General features: G+C 42.8%; 1 protein-coding gene across 1 annotated transcript; it reads right to left on the bottom strand.

The window, feature by feature from the left end:
* Positions 1-1,805: 1,805 nt before the first annotated feature.
* On the bottom strand, positions 1,806-4,498 carry cav2 (caveolin 2). Its single transcript, XM_053886066.1, has 3 exons — positions 4,275-4,498; positions 3,928-4,115; positions 1,806-2,379 (listed from the first exon to the last, which is right to left on the bottom strand). The coding sequence occupies exons 1-3, from the start codon at positions 4,422-4,424 to the stop codon at positions 2,232-2,234; spliced, it is 486 nt and encodes a 161-aa protein (XP_053742041.1). The 5' UTR covers positions 4,425-4,498; the 3' UTR covers positions 1,806-2,231.
* Between the last annotated feature and the right edge of the window lie 12,168 nt (positions 4,499-16,666).

Genomic DNA, 16,666 nt, shown 5'->3' with positions numbered 1-16,666 from the left:
GGGAGCAGTGCCAGAAGTAGAGGCAGGAGATAAGATACAGGGCACCTCGGGACAGTAGACTAGAGCTACAAAGCTGAACACCCAAAACCCAAACCACCACCGGACAGAACAGCACTATGTCCACCTGCATTTGGTTCATCCAGAAACCCAGAGAAGACAAAAAATATCTATCTACATAGCTTCATATTCAAATTCACATGTCTGAGATAATGTTTTTTTCTGTTCATTTAACACTGATATCCATTACTGCCGAGATGATGATCTTGTGCGTTGTCCTGATGTCACGTTCTCCTGCTTGCATCACCAGCTTGGCATGCTCATAAGCACAAGTCCCATTATAAGGACAAAAACAAAGAGCGATTTCAAGGGTCACTGCCAAGGCTACTGGAACTCACGGTTGCCATCATCTGTGCTGATGGACAGATTTCAAGAGGGCCGACTGACACTTTTCTCTTTTCATTCAGCTCTCTTTTAAAGCCAGCTGCTGTTGTTCGTATTCCATCTTCACCGTTCTCATTTCCAGTCTCACATACATACATCATACAGATGCTTTCAACTATTTTGACAGGGCTCGAGAAGCCAGCGTGGATGCTGTGCAGACCTGCAGGACAGCCAGCGAGGCCTCCGGTCATGTTCCTTCGACCCTCAACTGTATCCCTGAGGAGGAAAGCAACTTATGCAATGTCAGTGGGAAGATTTACGAGATGCTTCTTGCTGCTCACCTGCACACTCATCTTCCATGACAGTGGAAAACAGACCTTGCTTTAGGGCAACTCTCTTCTAAAGTCAGAACTGCAGACTCCACCTTCTGCTGGTGTCAAGCATCTTGTCTCATTCATGTTTGGATTAAAACATTAAGTGTTTCAGCCAACAGCTGAAGTCAATGTGAAATCAATCTGTTTAAAAGCATGACATTTTTGTCATGCCCCCCCTCCTTCTGCTTTTATTTTGGAACTGCTTCCTCCTCCTGGTCTCTCCTCTGTAACCTCTTGACAGAGCCTGGCATGATCACACCAGACTGCAATCCCCATCGATGACCTCCACCTGCACTGAACACCATGAGTCAGTTGTTGCTTTGGTTCGTGTCACGTGTTCCCTGATTGTGTGTGGCACTACTGATCTCTGCACTTGTTCCATGGACTCAAATTGGCATGTTGGACTCTGGACTGTGGACATGTACCTCGTGTTTTGCTGTGTTGGAGTCGTTTTCTGTTTGGCATTTTTTTTCATAGCTGGCTGCGTACCAACACTTCTTTTGTTATTAAATTATGTTTTGCCTTATTTTACCCGTTTCCACTCCTTGCCTCTGCGGTCCTCCCACGTTCTGAGCTGTCACAATTTTAATGCTTTAATACTTTATATTGTAAAATATATTTACAGTGTAATACACTGTATTGTTTTAATGCAAAACGCCACAAAGATCGTTTTTTTCCTTTTTCCTTTAGATAAATAAATAAATAAATAAAGCTTGGGCATAATCTACTCCAGATATAGAATATGGTGACCAATGACAGTGACACTCTTAAACCTCCTTGAAGGTGGATAGGGTCCAGATGGAGGAAACGCACGCTGCTAGACAGGGAATGGAAGCCAACCATCCTCCTGTAGGCCTGTAAAGGAACAGGCCAATTCCTTATTCCGTTGCCTGAATGTTATAGGAAGCATTGTAAAACAATCTGAAGATGAACATTCTTTCAGATCTCCTTGTTAGTTCGGACTATCTTGTCCGTAATATTGATGATGAAACATACCCCAGTTGAAGATAAAGAGTCATTTAATCAAGACACGCAGTATTTGTCCTCGTATTTCTTTTTATTAGAGCTTCCTGCTGCCCGTACTGGAGCTACACCGCCATAAAAATTCACTGTGCAAGTGTCGCCGGAGACAGAGTCAGAAAAAAAAAAATTAATAGCACAGTATGTGACAATAAGTTAAAACAAGACTTGTTATTTTCAACATACAGTTTCCTTTGAGGCTACATGTAAAAATAAAGCCCCCGACCTTAGTAAATATATTCATCTTTAAAAAGCAGAAGAAAATTATTAGACAATCTTATCATATTTTCTTCAATCTGGAGCTGCAAAATGTATACAAAGCAGATGTAACGCAGCTCAGCACATCACACTTTTTTTTCCATCAACCCCAAAGTCACTTATTAATAGGATGACAAGAAAGGTCACATGACCTCTCTGCTCAGGCCCAATATTGACACGTCAACTTCCTCACGTCAGCTACTCTGTGGCTGTGACCTGGATGGACGAAAAGCTCTTGCCAATGCTTTGGAAAAGTGGTGTGATGAACAGGTCGGTCACAGTTCTCCACACCATCTGCATGGATGGTAGCAATGTCATGAAGCTCCGGACGAAAGGCATCAGTATCCTGCAGGGACAGAAACATCGATGAATCAGCGAATGAATTGTGAAGCAGGCGTTTCTCCTGAAAACATGACTCATATATGCACCTTTGTTTACTTCACTATTACTTTCACTATTACTTTCAAACTAAATAGAAAGATTATCCCCCTAATGCATCTCGAAAATCATTTTGTTAGGCAAACCTCTTAAGGCAAACAATGTCATTTATTTTATCAAAATAAAATAACTTATTTTAAGGTGAACTAGTGTTTAGATCTTGTGTAAGATGAATAACACACCCCAATATGCAATTACTTATGGGCAATTTTCAAGTACAATTTTCTACTTAAAAGGCATGAGTGAAGAAGAAACAAGAAAGATGACTGCTGCTTTCAATATTTACAAACATAATCAAGTCCATTTAGTGCACAATTTTAAAGAGGTAGAGGATGTCCGCTATATATGAAGTGCTTTATATTTTAGCAGACCTCCTGAGTTATCGAAATAAGACCTTTGAACAAGGCCACAGACCCCTGGGATGGGTCGGACAGCCAACAAAAGCTCAGTCGGAATGTGATGAAATTAAACAAGATTCTTCAGTGACAACACACCCAAGTGTTTTTGAGCTTCCGTGAGACAGATCACAAACATCTCAGCACCTCTTTTATGTGGCTTCCCCTCCTGACATTCCTGGTGTATTGACTGACTCTCCACTCATCCATCTGAGGAAGAATACTTGACTTGACTTCCTCCATCAAAGTGCTCTGGAATCATCACAAGCATGTGACCTCACCTTAAGGTTAGAGGGGATCTATGTGAGCCTGAAGAATGTCCCACTATGGTCAGAAAATAAACCCCTGATGCTGCTAAAATGCAGACTATGCCGCTGACGCTAATGTGACATTTTTGTTCCTCTACAAGTGGAACATTTCTTCCAGTTTTCCACAGCGAGTCTGCCTTTGGGCATGAGATGTTATTTCCCTGAGTTTAATGAATGAGCTCTTTGGCGTTGTGGTTCATTTCCTCCAAATTTCTGGAAACACCTGGTCCAGCTCCACGTAGAAATACATAGAATGATGTAATTATCCAAATAAAAGTTCCTCGGCACAGTACATGTAGACTTGAGCTGGATCACTAATGTGTGTCAGCAGTGTTTGACCAAGCAAATATATGTTGCAGCAGCTTAATATCCCCATCCTGGCTTGGAGCCAAAAGAGTATGGAACGTCTATATTGGACCAGAACTGACATTTGTACTGGGCCAGGAAAGATAGTGTAACCACTACCCAGGCCAGTGACTGCAGGCAGTTGGCGGAAATTTAACACCATTGTGACTCCGAATGTGAAAATGTTCACAAATAATTTAAATTCCTCAGCTTGTATAAATGTATAAACTATTATTCAGATATTCTAGGAGGATTTTATGAAGCTTAAAACAATGTATAGCGAGACTTTTCTCTGTCCGATATTTCCTGTGCAACAAATGGTTATTAACCATTACTGATATCCCTTAAAAATCACCCTCAGTGACCCTGTGTTTTATGACTTGGAAGAGATGTACAGCTCCATCCTACCAGATGTGGATGCAGCTCAGCACTCCGAACATCAGCCCCAGCATGAAGGCCACGGGCACGGCCAGCAGGGTGGACAGCACCCGGTAGAAGATGAACTTGACCAGCTCAAACGCGGCATTGCTTCCTATCCACACTTTATCGAAGCTCTGAGAGGAGGCGGGTTCTGCGATCACATCCTCGAAACTGACCTGAGAGAAATAATGAGATGATGATAGATTTGCGCACAGGAAGCAGCTACTTCCATCTATTGAGAGGTCCCGGCATGAAACACTCGCGCGTTATTATGGTCGTCTCATAGCAACCACGAGCTCCGACGCGTTCACTTTCAAAGAGCGAGTTTGTTTTACCTTCAAATGCGCGTTTATGCCGTTCGGGTCTCGATCCAGTGGTGACGAATCAGCGTTTCCTATCTTGGTCAGTATCGGCTCTGTTGATCTGTTGAATAAATCCTCGCCCACGTACAGACTGACATCCGCTTTCTCCTTCTCCGGATCCATGTTGTCGGTCCGGACAGACAGGTAGGAGGTAGGAGAGGAGCGGCGCCGCGTCCCGGACTGAGCGACACTCCGCCCCCGGATGGCAAACAGCACAACCAAGTCACTTGTGAGAAGCGCTCTCAGTCAGCTGACTGATGAATAAGCTCACCTGATATTCCGTTAAAAGGCTGGTTTGGCGTGCGCACCTATTTATTATGCAGTAATCTCGATTCAATTCATTCATCAAATAGAATACATAACTTCATTAATCCTAAGGAAAATTGTCTTTGTAACATGCTCTGTACACAACATATTACAATAAAAAAAGAAATAATATAAAGTGCAAAAAAAGTGATACAAAAGAGTTTAGAAAACAATGTGCAACAGATGCAAGAGCAGAAAATGTGGCAAAAAACCCTTCATTGTATTTTTTTTCAGGGACGAATTCTGTTTTTATTGCCACCGGAAAAAAAGACCTCCCGCGGCGCTCGGTCTTTGAGTTGGGTAGTCTCAGTCTGTTGGTCCATGTGCTTTTGTAGGAGCGGATGGAGGTGGTGGGTGATGTTGTCCAGGATGCTCCTTAGTTTCAGGAGCATCTTTGTCTCAATAACCGTCTCAAGGGGTCCAGTTTCACCCCCCTTATCCATCTATCTATCTATAGCACATTGAAACAGCTAATGATCAGTGTATGAACTTGTGTCACATAAACAAGCAAGAAGACGTCTTTAGACATGTTTCTAGATTTATACATTGTTCTGTAAAAACGCTGACTTTCTTCAAATGCTTTGATGTGTTGCTCCATAGCATGTGATATGGTGAACAAGCTTCACTCCACTCATTATGAAAGACACATTCTCTTCACAGCAAAAGCAGATCTGTTTTTCACACTAAACACTCATGTTAAGCAAGAAAATCAAACGTATGCAAGTCAAATAGAGCGTTCCATACCCGTACCAGCGCAACATTTACGAGCAATGCAACAGGTCCTTGCCTCCATTGCCGGTCATAGTTGCAGCATCAGGAACACACTCCGAGTGGTAGAATTGCTAGGACTACACAGATGAAAACTAAGTATATGTATTAAGCTCTTCAATGCAAGCAAAACACCTCTTGTTTAAACGTCTAAAAACAACATGAAAAAAATAACAAGGAGGAGCTTGAAAAATAAGCTTGTGCCACACATTCAAGAAACATTTTCCCAGTCCACCAGTCTTAATAAGGACATCAACAATCTCAGTTCTCGCAACTGAGTGAACTGTGAACTGTTACATGTGCCGCCTCAGCACTTTTTTAAAATTCAAACATTGCTGTTTTTCGCCGCATGTGCTGCTCAACTTTAATTAGACTGAAGGGATCTTGCTAGTTTTTAGCGTTACATCCTCTGGTTGACAGTGGCCATATGGAATTTGATCAATTGCCACAGACGGCCCCCTGGCCAAATTTTCCGCATGTGGAATTCACGGCTCAAAGGCTTAACCTGTAGCCTTCTTGTTTAGGGAGATGTTTGTAACTACCTGTTACAAATCCTGCTTGCTTTTCTGACATCTTTCGAACAGACTAGGTGAGAGGCATGGACATTCAATGACACTGTAGGAGCTCAGTTTTAAAGTCCAGATAGGCAAGCACACAACTTCATCACGCTTCATGGGACACATGACAATTATACAGCAAAGACTTCAGTGCTCAGTGATGATGGGCCAGTGAGGCTTCGTGAAACAGTGTTCTTATTTTTAGGGTCCACTAGATGGCACTCTGCTCAAAAATCTTTGGATTTGAACAGCTATTTCAATTAAACTTCCCTCATTTTTAAAGCAACAGCACCATGGACTGAGCTCTAAAAATAAGGACACTGTTCCATGAAGCCTCACTGGGCCATCACTAGTATTCATCTAAGCTCTTGTGAAGTGAGGGAGGCCAGATGTCTCCGGACTCAAGAGGAGCAGAGACAGGGGACATGTTTAGTGAAGGACAGCCATTTTGATATGTTGATCTGGTAAATAACCAGGCAAATGGATCAAGACCGGTAAAGATGGAGGTGGATGTTCTGTGACAACCCCAGCCGGGAAAAGCTGTAAGACAAATAAATGTGGAGACACAGAGAGTTAATACAAAGTGGTTATCACAGAATTACTGGTTCTGCATTATTAGGAACTGAGTAATCAACGGACAAAACCACAAGCAGATTGAAAGTTTGTTGCTTCTTGTCGGGAATTCAGTGATGACTCATCATCAGAGGGCTCATAGAACCTTTGCCAAGTGACCCATTTAAGCATGTGATGTAGCTGAAATCGGCCATTAACACAGAAGAGTGTTTCTGGAGCAGGTCCCGACTAAGTTCTCGATAAAACATTACAACGATTTGCCCCTGGCCATTTTTGATGCGGCACAGTTGGTGTCTTATCCTAGAAAAACGTTTCACTGATGCTAAACGCTTGAAATGTTTGAACTGAATTTGACTGATGATAAAATGATGGCATAGTGATGTGTTTGTTTTTAGTAGTCAATAAATCATCAGATATTAGCCTACTGCCTGAAGGGCTGGGAGAAGAAGAAGCTCATGCTGCTAATGTCAAATTTGCATCTCATTTGCTGGTGGCGACTGGTCCTGCATCCTGAGAGATGATGAGCCACCTGCAATCGCTGGCTTTGTTCATGAAGCAGGCAAAGAGCAGGAGGGCCAGCGCAGCAGGGTGACGGCACCTAAACAGGGGCTTCAGACTACAATACACTGCCACAATCCCTGGGATTAGAGTACAGTGTTTTGTGACAGACATGCAGTCAGTGCTCTGCAGCGGTGGCCTGAGGGAGAGGAAGGGCGGGAGACGGTGTTGACAGCCTCCAAAAGAGGAAATTACTGCTTTGATTGGTGCGAGAGTTTGAGTAACAACGTGATGATTTGACCCCTGGTTCTCACTGGAGTCCGTCCTGTGTTGCCAACATGTTCTTGACCACAACACAAATCAACCAAGATTCAGAAACAGGATGTTGGCCAGTGACACAGCATGGAAAATGTGCTCCAATAGACTACATTGAATCAACCTAGTTGAAGCTGTTCAGACTCATGCCTGCCGGTCACTTTCCTTTTCTTTTGGTTGGGAGACAGTGGGACGGGTTCCAGAGCAAGGGGGACTGGATCATCCACCTGGTTCGGAGAGGGAGGGGGATTCTCCTGAAAACATTTGCTGAAGCAATATGATAGATTCATGTTCGTATTTGTGCTCTTTTTATGCCGCATATTAAGTTCCCACATCCCACATGCATATTATACATCAACAGGAGGTGAAGATTCATCATGCCACAAATACTTAAAAACATCTGAGGCTGATCAGAGATCACAACTGGACAAGAATGTTTAATTTCAGTCGGATTGTGTCTCATGCATTTAATGTCATGCATTTTACTGTGAGTCTGCACAGTTCTTTAGTTGTGGACGTTGTTCATTTAATTGTATTTTCAGTTTTTATACAAACAAGTGATTGGTGGCTACAATGTTTGACAATGATTCTCTAATGCAGTTATTTTACTGTATGTGCAAATGATAAATATATCCAGTATATAAATATCCAATTTTAGCCTGCCTGTCTGATGCTACAGGTGGTTTGGCCACTCAGCTCTGCATGAGGAAGAGCGATCGAGAGCACTGAAAGAAATGCACCAGATAACATCTACATTTGATATGGAAAAGTCCTTGCACGTTAGATGCATATTTTTCGCGTTGTTTTTTACAAGCAAGCATTGGACCAATTTATTGAATTGTTGACACGTCAGATGCCAAAACATTCAACACAGAAGAACTAAAAAGACAACGATTATAAAGACGTTTGGAGGACAGTAGCTCAGAAGACTGGCATTGAAAGGTGGACAAATACATGCGTCCCCCCACGCCATGTAAACAAAGGTGGTGGCGGCGCACCGCACTGTAGAATAATAAAGACAAAGGTGCAGCTTTTTTCCTGTAAGCTTTATTCCATCATGACTCGGCAAGTGCCAATAAGGAGCAAACAGATCAGTGATCAGAGCATGAGCATCAAAACGTTTATTTCGAGTTGACTGTGGACACTGACGTTAGAAACTATTCTTCTTCAATCAGAACATTCGCCAGGGATGATGAAATGTGGCGCTGGTCGCTGCTCTGAGCAGGTCTGCAGATCACAGGACTCAACGGCAGCAGCTACAGATAGAACATGAGATATGGCATGTTACACTTGTCCAAACCAGATGGACCATAAACACTGCAAATGACAGTGAGTCAACTACGTTAGCCATGGACGTTAGCCACTAATCCGTTTTGCTGGACATATCTACACTATACTGTGATAAACACAATAAAATGAGTGACGGACCTTACATGTCTGTTATCGTCTCAATAATAAGTTCCCCACATTTGATAACACACCCAAGACCAGTGGTAAACACAAACAACAGAATGCCTTACAAATCCTGTACAAACACTGTTTTAATATATTGATCAACATGACCAGCGTGGTTATTAACATTGTGGCAAATCAGTTTGGCCAGCTGTATGTTCACTGCACGCTTCCACAGAGATCACTCTGCCGTAAAGTGGGGGTGGAGTTAGGGCTGTGACGCCATGCTCAGAACATTCTTCCAGGCAGCTCGCCCAGAGAAAGTCACATCGTCCAAGGGAGTGTTTAACAGAAGGTTGAAGAGTCTGACAGCGGGATTTTTGACTGTTCGTACTGAAACCTGTCATCTCAGGAAATATGAAAATAATATATTTACATCTAAATGTTACGCATTGTTGCTTTAAGACAAATCCAGCAAGATTCCAGTCATAACAGTCATGATTCCATGATTGCGGTAAATCATATAAAAATGTAAATGTTAATATTCGAAGACAGGCGCACCAATATTCACATGTAAAATTTTTGCTACTTTGTGTTTTTATTCGCGCTGTCATCAGTGTGCAAGAACCTTTAGAGAGAAACTAAAAAAAAACACTTTTGCAAAAAAAGGCTTTTTTCTTATGCAGGGAAACAGGGTTGGTGCTTGAGCACCACTAGGGGTCTTGTCTGTGTATCAGTTAATTTTTTGTGAAAAGTTCTCAAGAGTTCTCAAAGTGATAAAGCTCCTCCAACGCTGCTGCTCTTCTTTTTCCCACCATATACCTGGAAACAACATAGGGGGAAAATTTGGTTTAATCTCTGCCGGCTAAGTTCGCAGCCATGGTGTATTAGTACACCCTCATCCAATGATCTGAGGTTTCCTTTTTCATTAGGTATCAAGGCGGGGTGACGCAACTTGCCGGAACCCTCGAAGAGCTGAAGGCCCAAGAAGGATTTGCGACCTTTGTCCACATGAGCAGGACATTTTATCAGGATCAGAATTGCGGCCCAGATGGCCTACATCACCTTTTGACATTGGACACCATCTGAAGTGTTAAGCAAAGAGACATTTCTTCATTTGGCCCCATATAATCCATGACCTATGCAAGGTAACCTGGACCTGCCCTCATCCACACCCTGTTCAACCATTCCTAAGTGAGCTCAAAGATATGTTCCCCCCTCAGCTGCTTTTATCTGAAGATATGACTCTCCCCCTCACAAATATTTAATGCTGCAATACCTTAATAGAGAGAGGATACTTTCAGAATTTAAAGCTCCCCGAGGCAAAACAACGGAAGTTGGAAAAGTAAGCCAACATGACTTGTCTTGAATGTTCCATGCGTTGTAGGCCATTAATGCATGGTGTGAGGATTTGGAAGAGCTTTGTTTTAATGACCTGATGTTTCAAGTGTGCACATCTGCATTTAGGATTGACAAGCACGCAAATGTTTACTCGATAGGAAATCTATTTAATGATGTTGAAATGGATGGAGGACAGGTTTATGTATCACGTCAATAAAGTTGTACTTTTATTGCCATAAGCCAACACTGTCATTACACGCCGTGGCCTTAAAGGAACGTCGCGTTTTGTTGAGTTCCTTGGTGACTGTAAGGGTTTGCATCTTGTTTCCAACTGGGGTCTCGGACGTGGTAGATCTACAGATAGATGCAGAGATGAAAAGCAGTGAGGGGGTAGCAGAGACAGGAATGTCTTGACAGGCCCCGACACACTGACTGTCACATTTGTTCTGAGCAGTGGAAAAAGTTTCACAACTAAACCCCTCAAACCATTTTCCAAAATAGCCCCCTTTCCGTCTGGCAGCAGATTGAATTGTAAATGGAGTTATTGACTGTCACCTGGCCAAGTTATTTGCCACACAACATGAATAGAGAAAAGAGAGTATAATGTGCTGGAAAGGAGAATTGATGTATTCTGCCGATTAAATACAAGGCCTTTATAAAGCAGTGCTAGTTTGCTTTGGCTTATAGATTCATCCAAATATCTCTACTTAAATCAGAGATGAGTTTGCAACAGAACAAGTTTGGAGTGAGTGCATGAAGTCAACTCAGAGAGCAAGTCAGCAAGAAGGGTCAACTGCTTTGATTTGGGTATTGTCTGTCTACAGTATTTTCGTATTTCTCTGATGATTCTGTCTTATTTTTTTTTTAGATTTTTTCTATACTTTTCGATATAAAATAACTTGGGACTTCAAATGAAAAACGGCCATCATAAAATCTGAAGCCAAAGACCAAAGTCATCAATTGCATCAGTGATCATTTGGTCATTTAAAGGCTTAACCTTCAGTCTCTTGTGTCACAGATCACCTCTCATAGTCATCTCCACCCGTTCTACCTGCCTGCACTCTCGTCTTCACCTCTCTACATCTCTCTCCAATGCTGTGCACGACTGATGCTGCCCCCCCACCCCCCGCGGAAGGCTTCCCGAGACAAGCTCTCGGGCAGGAACAAGTCCGTGGCCAAAACCCGACTCGCTTGTATTCACGTCGGACTTGCCGAACGCACTTTGTCTCAAGACAGAGTGCGCAGTGTGAAAAACCTGTGATTTAACGTTTGACCCCTACAATAAATAGAGGTGATTGTGTTTCCACAAACATTGTTTGTCCTGCCGTGATCGTTGAGGGTTAACAGGCTCAGACAGCGAACCATTCAGGCTTGAGCTTATTGTTTGACTGCGTGAATGAATCGATCCACTAAATCTATGAGAGAAAACTCTGCATTGTGCCTTTGATCCCTGCAGAGACCTTTGTCATCTGGAAAGCACTTGAACTGCTTTTGAATTTTCCACCATTTTCAGAGACGAATAGCCCATAAAAACATGCTCCATTGATAGTCAACACTTTCTCTTTTTAGCCTTGTACTCAGGAGCTGCTACAGACCTGCAGGGGAGCTCAGCATTGATAACACCTGCCAACACCATGCATTGAGTCAAAGTGAGAAATCGTTTCAAGGATGTCATTTTTTTAAAACAGTAAAATAAAATAAACATTTAATAAAGAACAAAAATTGTTGCAAGTGATTTTGGCTCCAGGTGACAACCTGGGAAGGTATGCATGGCAGCAGTCAGATCATGCTCCGGACCATGGCAGCGCAAGCTTCAAGAGCTGAGTCACCGGAGGATGACTGATCCACGGAGCGAATGACAACACATAATTCCATTTACAGTGTGTCAAAGACCAACAAAGCAAAGAAGCTCTGGAAGACTCTTGAGTGATCTTTCATGGCTCATTTCTTCCTGCCACAGCATGAGAAAAAATATTTCATATCCAAGGTGGTCTCTGTCGTGATAAATCCAAAGGTCATCAGGAGGTCAGAGAGACTGCAGCAACATGCAAGAGGGTGAAGAGTTGGAGCTTGGTCACTGCTTACTGTGAATCATCCAGTCAAAGTGCTTGACATAATCATCACGATGTCAACTTAACTGACTGCTCCACGCAGTGATTGACGTCACGTTGTGTGTGATCATGTAAATAAAAAAAGAGACAGCAAGGGTCGACCAACTATTTCAGATTCTCTGACACAGCAATATGGGCAGGGTTTGACACACCCAAAAGAATCAGCACGTCCTCCACACTCGCACACACCGCATAACATCCCACACATCCCAGACCAAAGCGGCTCTGACCGGAACATCTGAGTAACTGTTCAAAGATGTTTGCCTATTCTCCACACTACTTGAGCCAGAAGAATGTTAGGGCTTAGCTTCCACTTGAACGCAGTAAAAACATGACCTCAGATATGATGCGTTGGTATTTCTTATTTTTGTAAACAAAAAGTAAAACATGATGTAAGACGACTCTCCTACTGTAGAGACTCTGTATTTTCAATTCATTTTGATAAAATAAGGCATGACAACTGATAACTGTCACTAGATATTGTTTCAGAATACATGAGGATAAATTTCACAATACACAAAACTTAATATATAAAGGCATATTCTATAATACCCGCATGGTAGAACCAACTTCTGATAATGTGTGTCTTCAGCCAGAGTGTGCATCCAGCCAGAGGGTGTCAGCTGCAAGACCGACTGGCCCAGATAATAAAACTTTATTTCGACTGCAAAAGAGAAAGTTTGACAGTTACTGAATTGGTGACAACAAACTGCTGTCTAAAATAATTTCCCCACATTTGATAACACTCCCAAGACCGGTGGTAAACACAAAGAATAACTTAAAAGTCTGGTACACTGTCATTTCAACAGTTTGTCAGTTGTCTTCTGTTCTCTTGGTTCTTTTACTCTATTGCTGCCTTGGATTCTTGAGTCTGTGTTCAGGGCTCTTCCCACGATCAACCTAGGGAATATGCTCTGGTTACAGGTATATTTAATGTTTTTTTTTTTTGTTGTCTTCATTTTTAGCTGTCTGAAGCCACGCCCAACTGAAGCTTGGGATGAATCCGAATCTCTATTAAAGCAGGTGGAACCTGGATGGGCTTACCAGTTTCTCCTGTAAAATTAACCATGATAGTGGGCATGAAAAAGCTGCCCTGTCTCATCATCCAGAATCCATTTATTAGTGGGGAGGTCTACAGGTACTTTGGCTGGATCTATACCTTCTCCAAGTCCACAAAGCACACGTAGGCTGGCAGGTCATACTCCCAGAACTGTTGGGAAGAGTTGAGAAGAGGTGGTTCGTAGTTCCACGGCCAGGACAGAACCCGCATTGTTCGATTAGACAGGAGGGTCCAGCACCTTAGAGTAGACCCTACAAGTGAGGCTGAGGAGTGGGATGCTTCTATAGTTGGAACACACCCTCTGGTCTCTCCACCCCAGCCTGCCACTGGGAAATCGACGGAGACTGCCCATCATCCGTGTTAAGAAGTTCCTCAAAATCCAACGGCCAATTGCATCCTCAGTTGAAGTCAACGGTGTTCCGTCGTGACTGTAAACAGCTGAGCTATTCTGCTGTCTCCCCCTTCTGAGATCTCGACCATTCTCTAGAAGCACCTTAGTGCCGACTGAAAGTCTTCCTCCATGGACTCTCCAAACTCCTCCCGCACCCGCTGTTTAGTCTTAGCAACAGCCGAAGCAGCAGAGCTTCACACTAACCGGTACCTTGCAACTGCTTCAGACACTAGACACTAGTTCTCGATAAGACTCTTCAGTTGGCTTCCCTGATGTCTGGTGTCCACCAAGATGTCCTTGGGTTTACAGGCACTGATGACCTTGATGCCACAGCTCACCACTGATGCTTCAGCCATGGCGACATTGAACACTGACTACTGGTGCTTGATGTCCCCAACCTTCACAGGGATGCAGGAGAAAGCTTTCCGGAGGTGTGAGTTGTATGTATGTATGTAGTGATGGGCCAGTGAGGCTTCATGAAACAGTGTCCTGGCACACAGTGGGTGGCGCTGTTGGTTTAACAATGAGGCACATTTCATTGAAATGGCTTTTCAAATCCAAAGATTTTTAAGCAGAGTGCCATCTAGTGGACTCTGAAACTAAGGACATGAAGCCTCATCAGCCCATCACTTCATGTAGATGAAATTGATGGTCCTTTGGTTTGTCCCCACGTTTCAGCAGAGAACAGTAACCATAGACAATGGTGGGTGGTGGGAAAAAAAATGCTATTTGGGGGTTCCCTGCCAGCTTTACATTCACATATCTAAATGAACATAATTCAAACTAACGATAAAGTAACTATACAATATTAGTACTCTGTATAGCAGTAGTCATTACATATTATGAAATGTCAATTATTCTGAATTGAATGTTCGAAATGTGTGTTTGGAACGCAAATATTTCTATCTATTAATGAAGAGCCCTTACTGAATTCATGGGGATTTTCCGTCTTCAGAGTTGGGGAACTGCAGAAAGGTGGAGGCAATGGAATGTATTGTGCTGGTAGGATGAATTTCTGATGCCATGTGATGAGTTCATGTGTGTGATTGGCTGAGCTGCTCTGCTGAAAAGGCTTCCTCCATCGCACTAAGTAAAAAAAAGGAAAAATATTGACTTTAAAAAGATTTTAAAAAGCACCATATGCAGGTATTATGAGGTAGGGGGGCAATGCCCTAGTGGACCCTCCCTCTCACTGCCACACTCAAGGTTTCAGATGAATATGAAATACGTCATTATTTTTGATATTGACATTAAATACTTAAAGTATAAATATAATGTGCTGTAATCATACATCTCCCGCTGATCAGAAAATGCACTGGTTCATCTGTGAAACATCTGATCCTGCATAAGAGGCTTCACTATCGACAGAATGCTCCCTGCTCTCACTCCCTCCGAGCCTCCACACCTGATCCACACATGGAGGGCGTGGCAGATCGAGCAGCCGTGAATCAATAGGCGCACACAAACACACGGCGAGCCTCCCGGTAGTTTTCCACAGAAATGTAGCCCAGAGACGTGAATGATGCTTTCACACAAAACGGCCACCTCTGGACACATTTCAATGCCGGACAAAGCTCCCCTTTTTACCACAGTGAAGGAAGCAATCTGTTCCAATGATTTGTGCTCGAGGTTCCTTCAGGACGCAGAACTGAACTTCCATTATTCTGTGGATGCTGCACTCTGATTGTTCCCCCAAGAGTGAACAGACTTTTTTAGTTTGATAGTTGTCCAGGACAAATGACCACCACGCCCTGCCAGCAGACTGACACCACGACACCTCAAGTTAAATATCAACTGGTCAATTCGACCTGGTTATGAACTGCTTACAGATCATGACATAATAAAGAAATAATGATAAGGCCTGCATATTGACAATGTAACATTAGGCTCTGTCTTGTTTGCCCTCGTAACTAGGATGCCCAAATAATGCATCATGTTAAGGAGGCTTTCAGCAGGAAGTAGTGATAGTTTGTTGACATGTTGAGAAGCCGCAGGGAGTCTGGTCATTTTTTTTCTTTTACTTGTACAATACAGTTCACTTCCCATTCCAGGAATTCCTGGACTGAAGTTGATCTGCATGTTTGGATTCTATCCTGGACCTTCAATTTAGTCGTGTTTGGCTACTTGTTTCATTTCTGCACTGTTGTTGAGTACTTATTATATTACTATATTATTATATTATATTACGTATATTTTGCACCCTTACACCCTACACCATTACACACAACATGACTTCACCAAGCAATTAATAAAACACCTAGCGTGTGGTGCCCAAATGTTTTGTGTTTACTCAACATTGGGGTTTGCTAAAGAAGAAACTGAAGCCTTGTCAGGAGCTGATGACTGTGGCCTGGAGGAATTTTACAGTGAGACTGTTATCATGGTCTGCAATAAGACTAGAATTTATAATGGAAAAGCTCCATTACCAGTTGCCTTTGCACCTTGATGTGGCTTCCATCTATGGAAGCGCTGACACCATGAAGGCAACAACAGATGCAACTCTCTCACAGCATCTGGAGACAAAGGATGCTCCTATTGTGGAGATGGAAAATACAGCAGAAAATTGACATAAAGGTTGGGAAAATAAAACCACTTCATCCCATCAGTGTAGTAAACCAAAGGGCAGGGCCCTGACAGTCTCAGTGTTTCTAAAAACAGGACTAAAAAGGAGTGTTCTTCCAACAGACCACCCAATGCCTGAGCTGCAGAACACAACATGCAGCATCAGAGTTCAAACAACACACCCAATAACTTCTCCCTCTCAGGAGGAGAGGAGGGAGGGGCTGATGGACCAACTGTAGGTCATGGAGAAGAGCTAAAATTGAGTCATTTTTTTCACAAGTGTGACCATACAAAACACTGTGAATGCAATTATACTAGATTACTGTGGAGTAAAAAGATCAAAACTCCCTTTCAGCCACAGCTATATGCTGTATACCTTTTCCAATTCCCCTTTATGTTAACAAGGCTCCGAAGTTAGGTTAAACAGATGCCTGTGATGTTTTCTGGGATTCTGGCAGTTGCAAAAAGTGGGAAAAAATCAGGGTTGATCT

This window comes from Synchiropus splendidus, chromosome 14 (genome assembly GCF_027744825.2).
Source record: "Synchiropus splendidus isolate RoL2022-P1 chromosome 14, RoL_Sspl_1.0, whole genome shotgun sequence".
Lineage (NCBI taxonomy): Eukaryota > Metazoa > Chordata > Actinopteri > Syngnathiformes > Callionymidae > Synchiropus > Synchiropus splendidus.
Note: the sequence above shows the minus strand (reverse complement) of the source record. Positions and strands in the feature narration are given on the sequence as shown.

Coding starts and splice junctions, on each gene's coding strand:
- cav2 (XM_053886066.1), bottom strand. CDS start 4,424: ATGGATCCGGAGAAGGAGAAAGCGGATGTCAGTCTGTACGTGGGCGAG. Junction 4,116..4,274: donor GCATAAACGCGCATTTGAAG/GTAAAACAAACT, acceptor TATTTCTCTCAG/GTCAGTTTCGAGGATGTGAT. Junction 2,380..3,927: donor CTGAGCTGCATCCACATCTG/GTAGGATGGAGC, acceptor CTGTCCCTGCAG/GATACTGATGCCTTTCGTCC.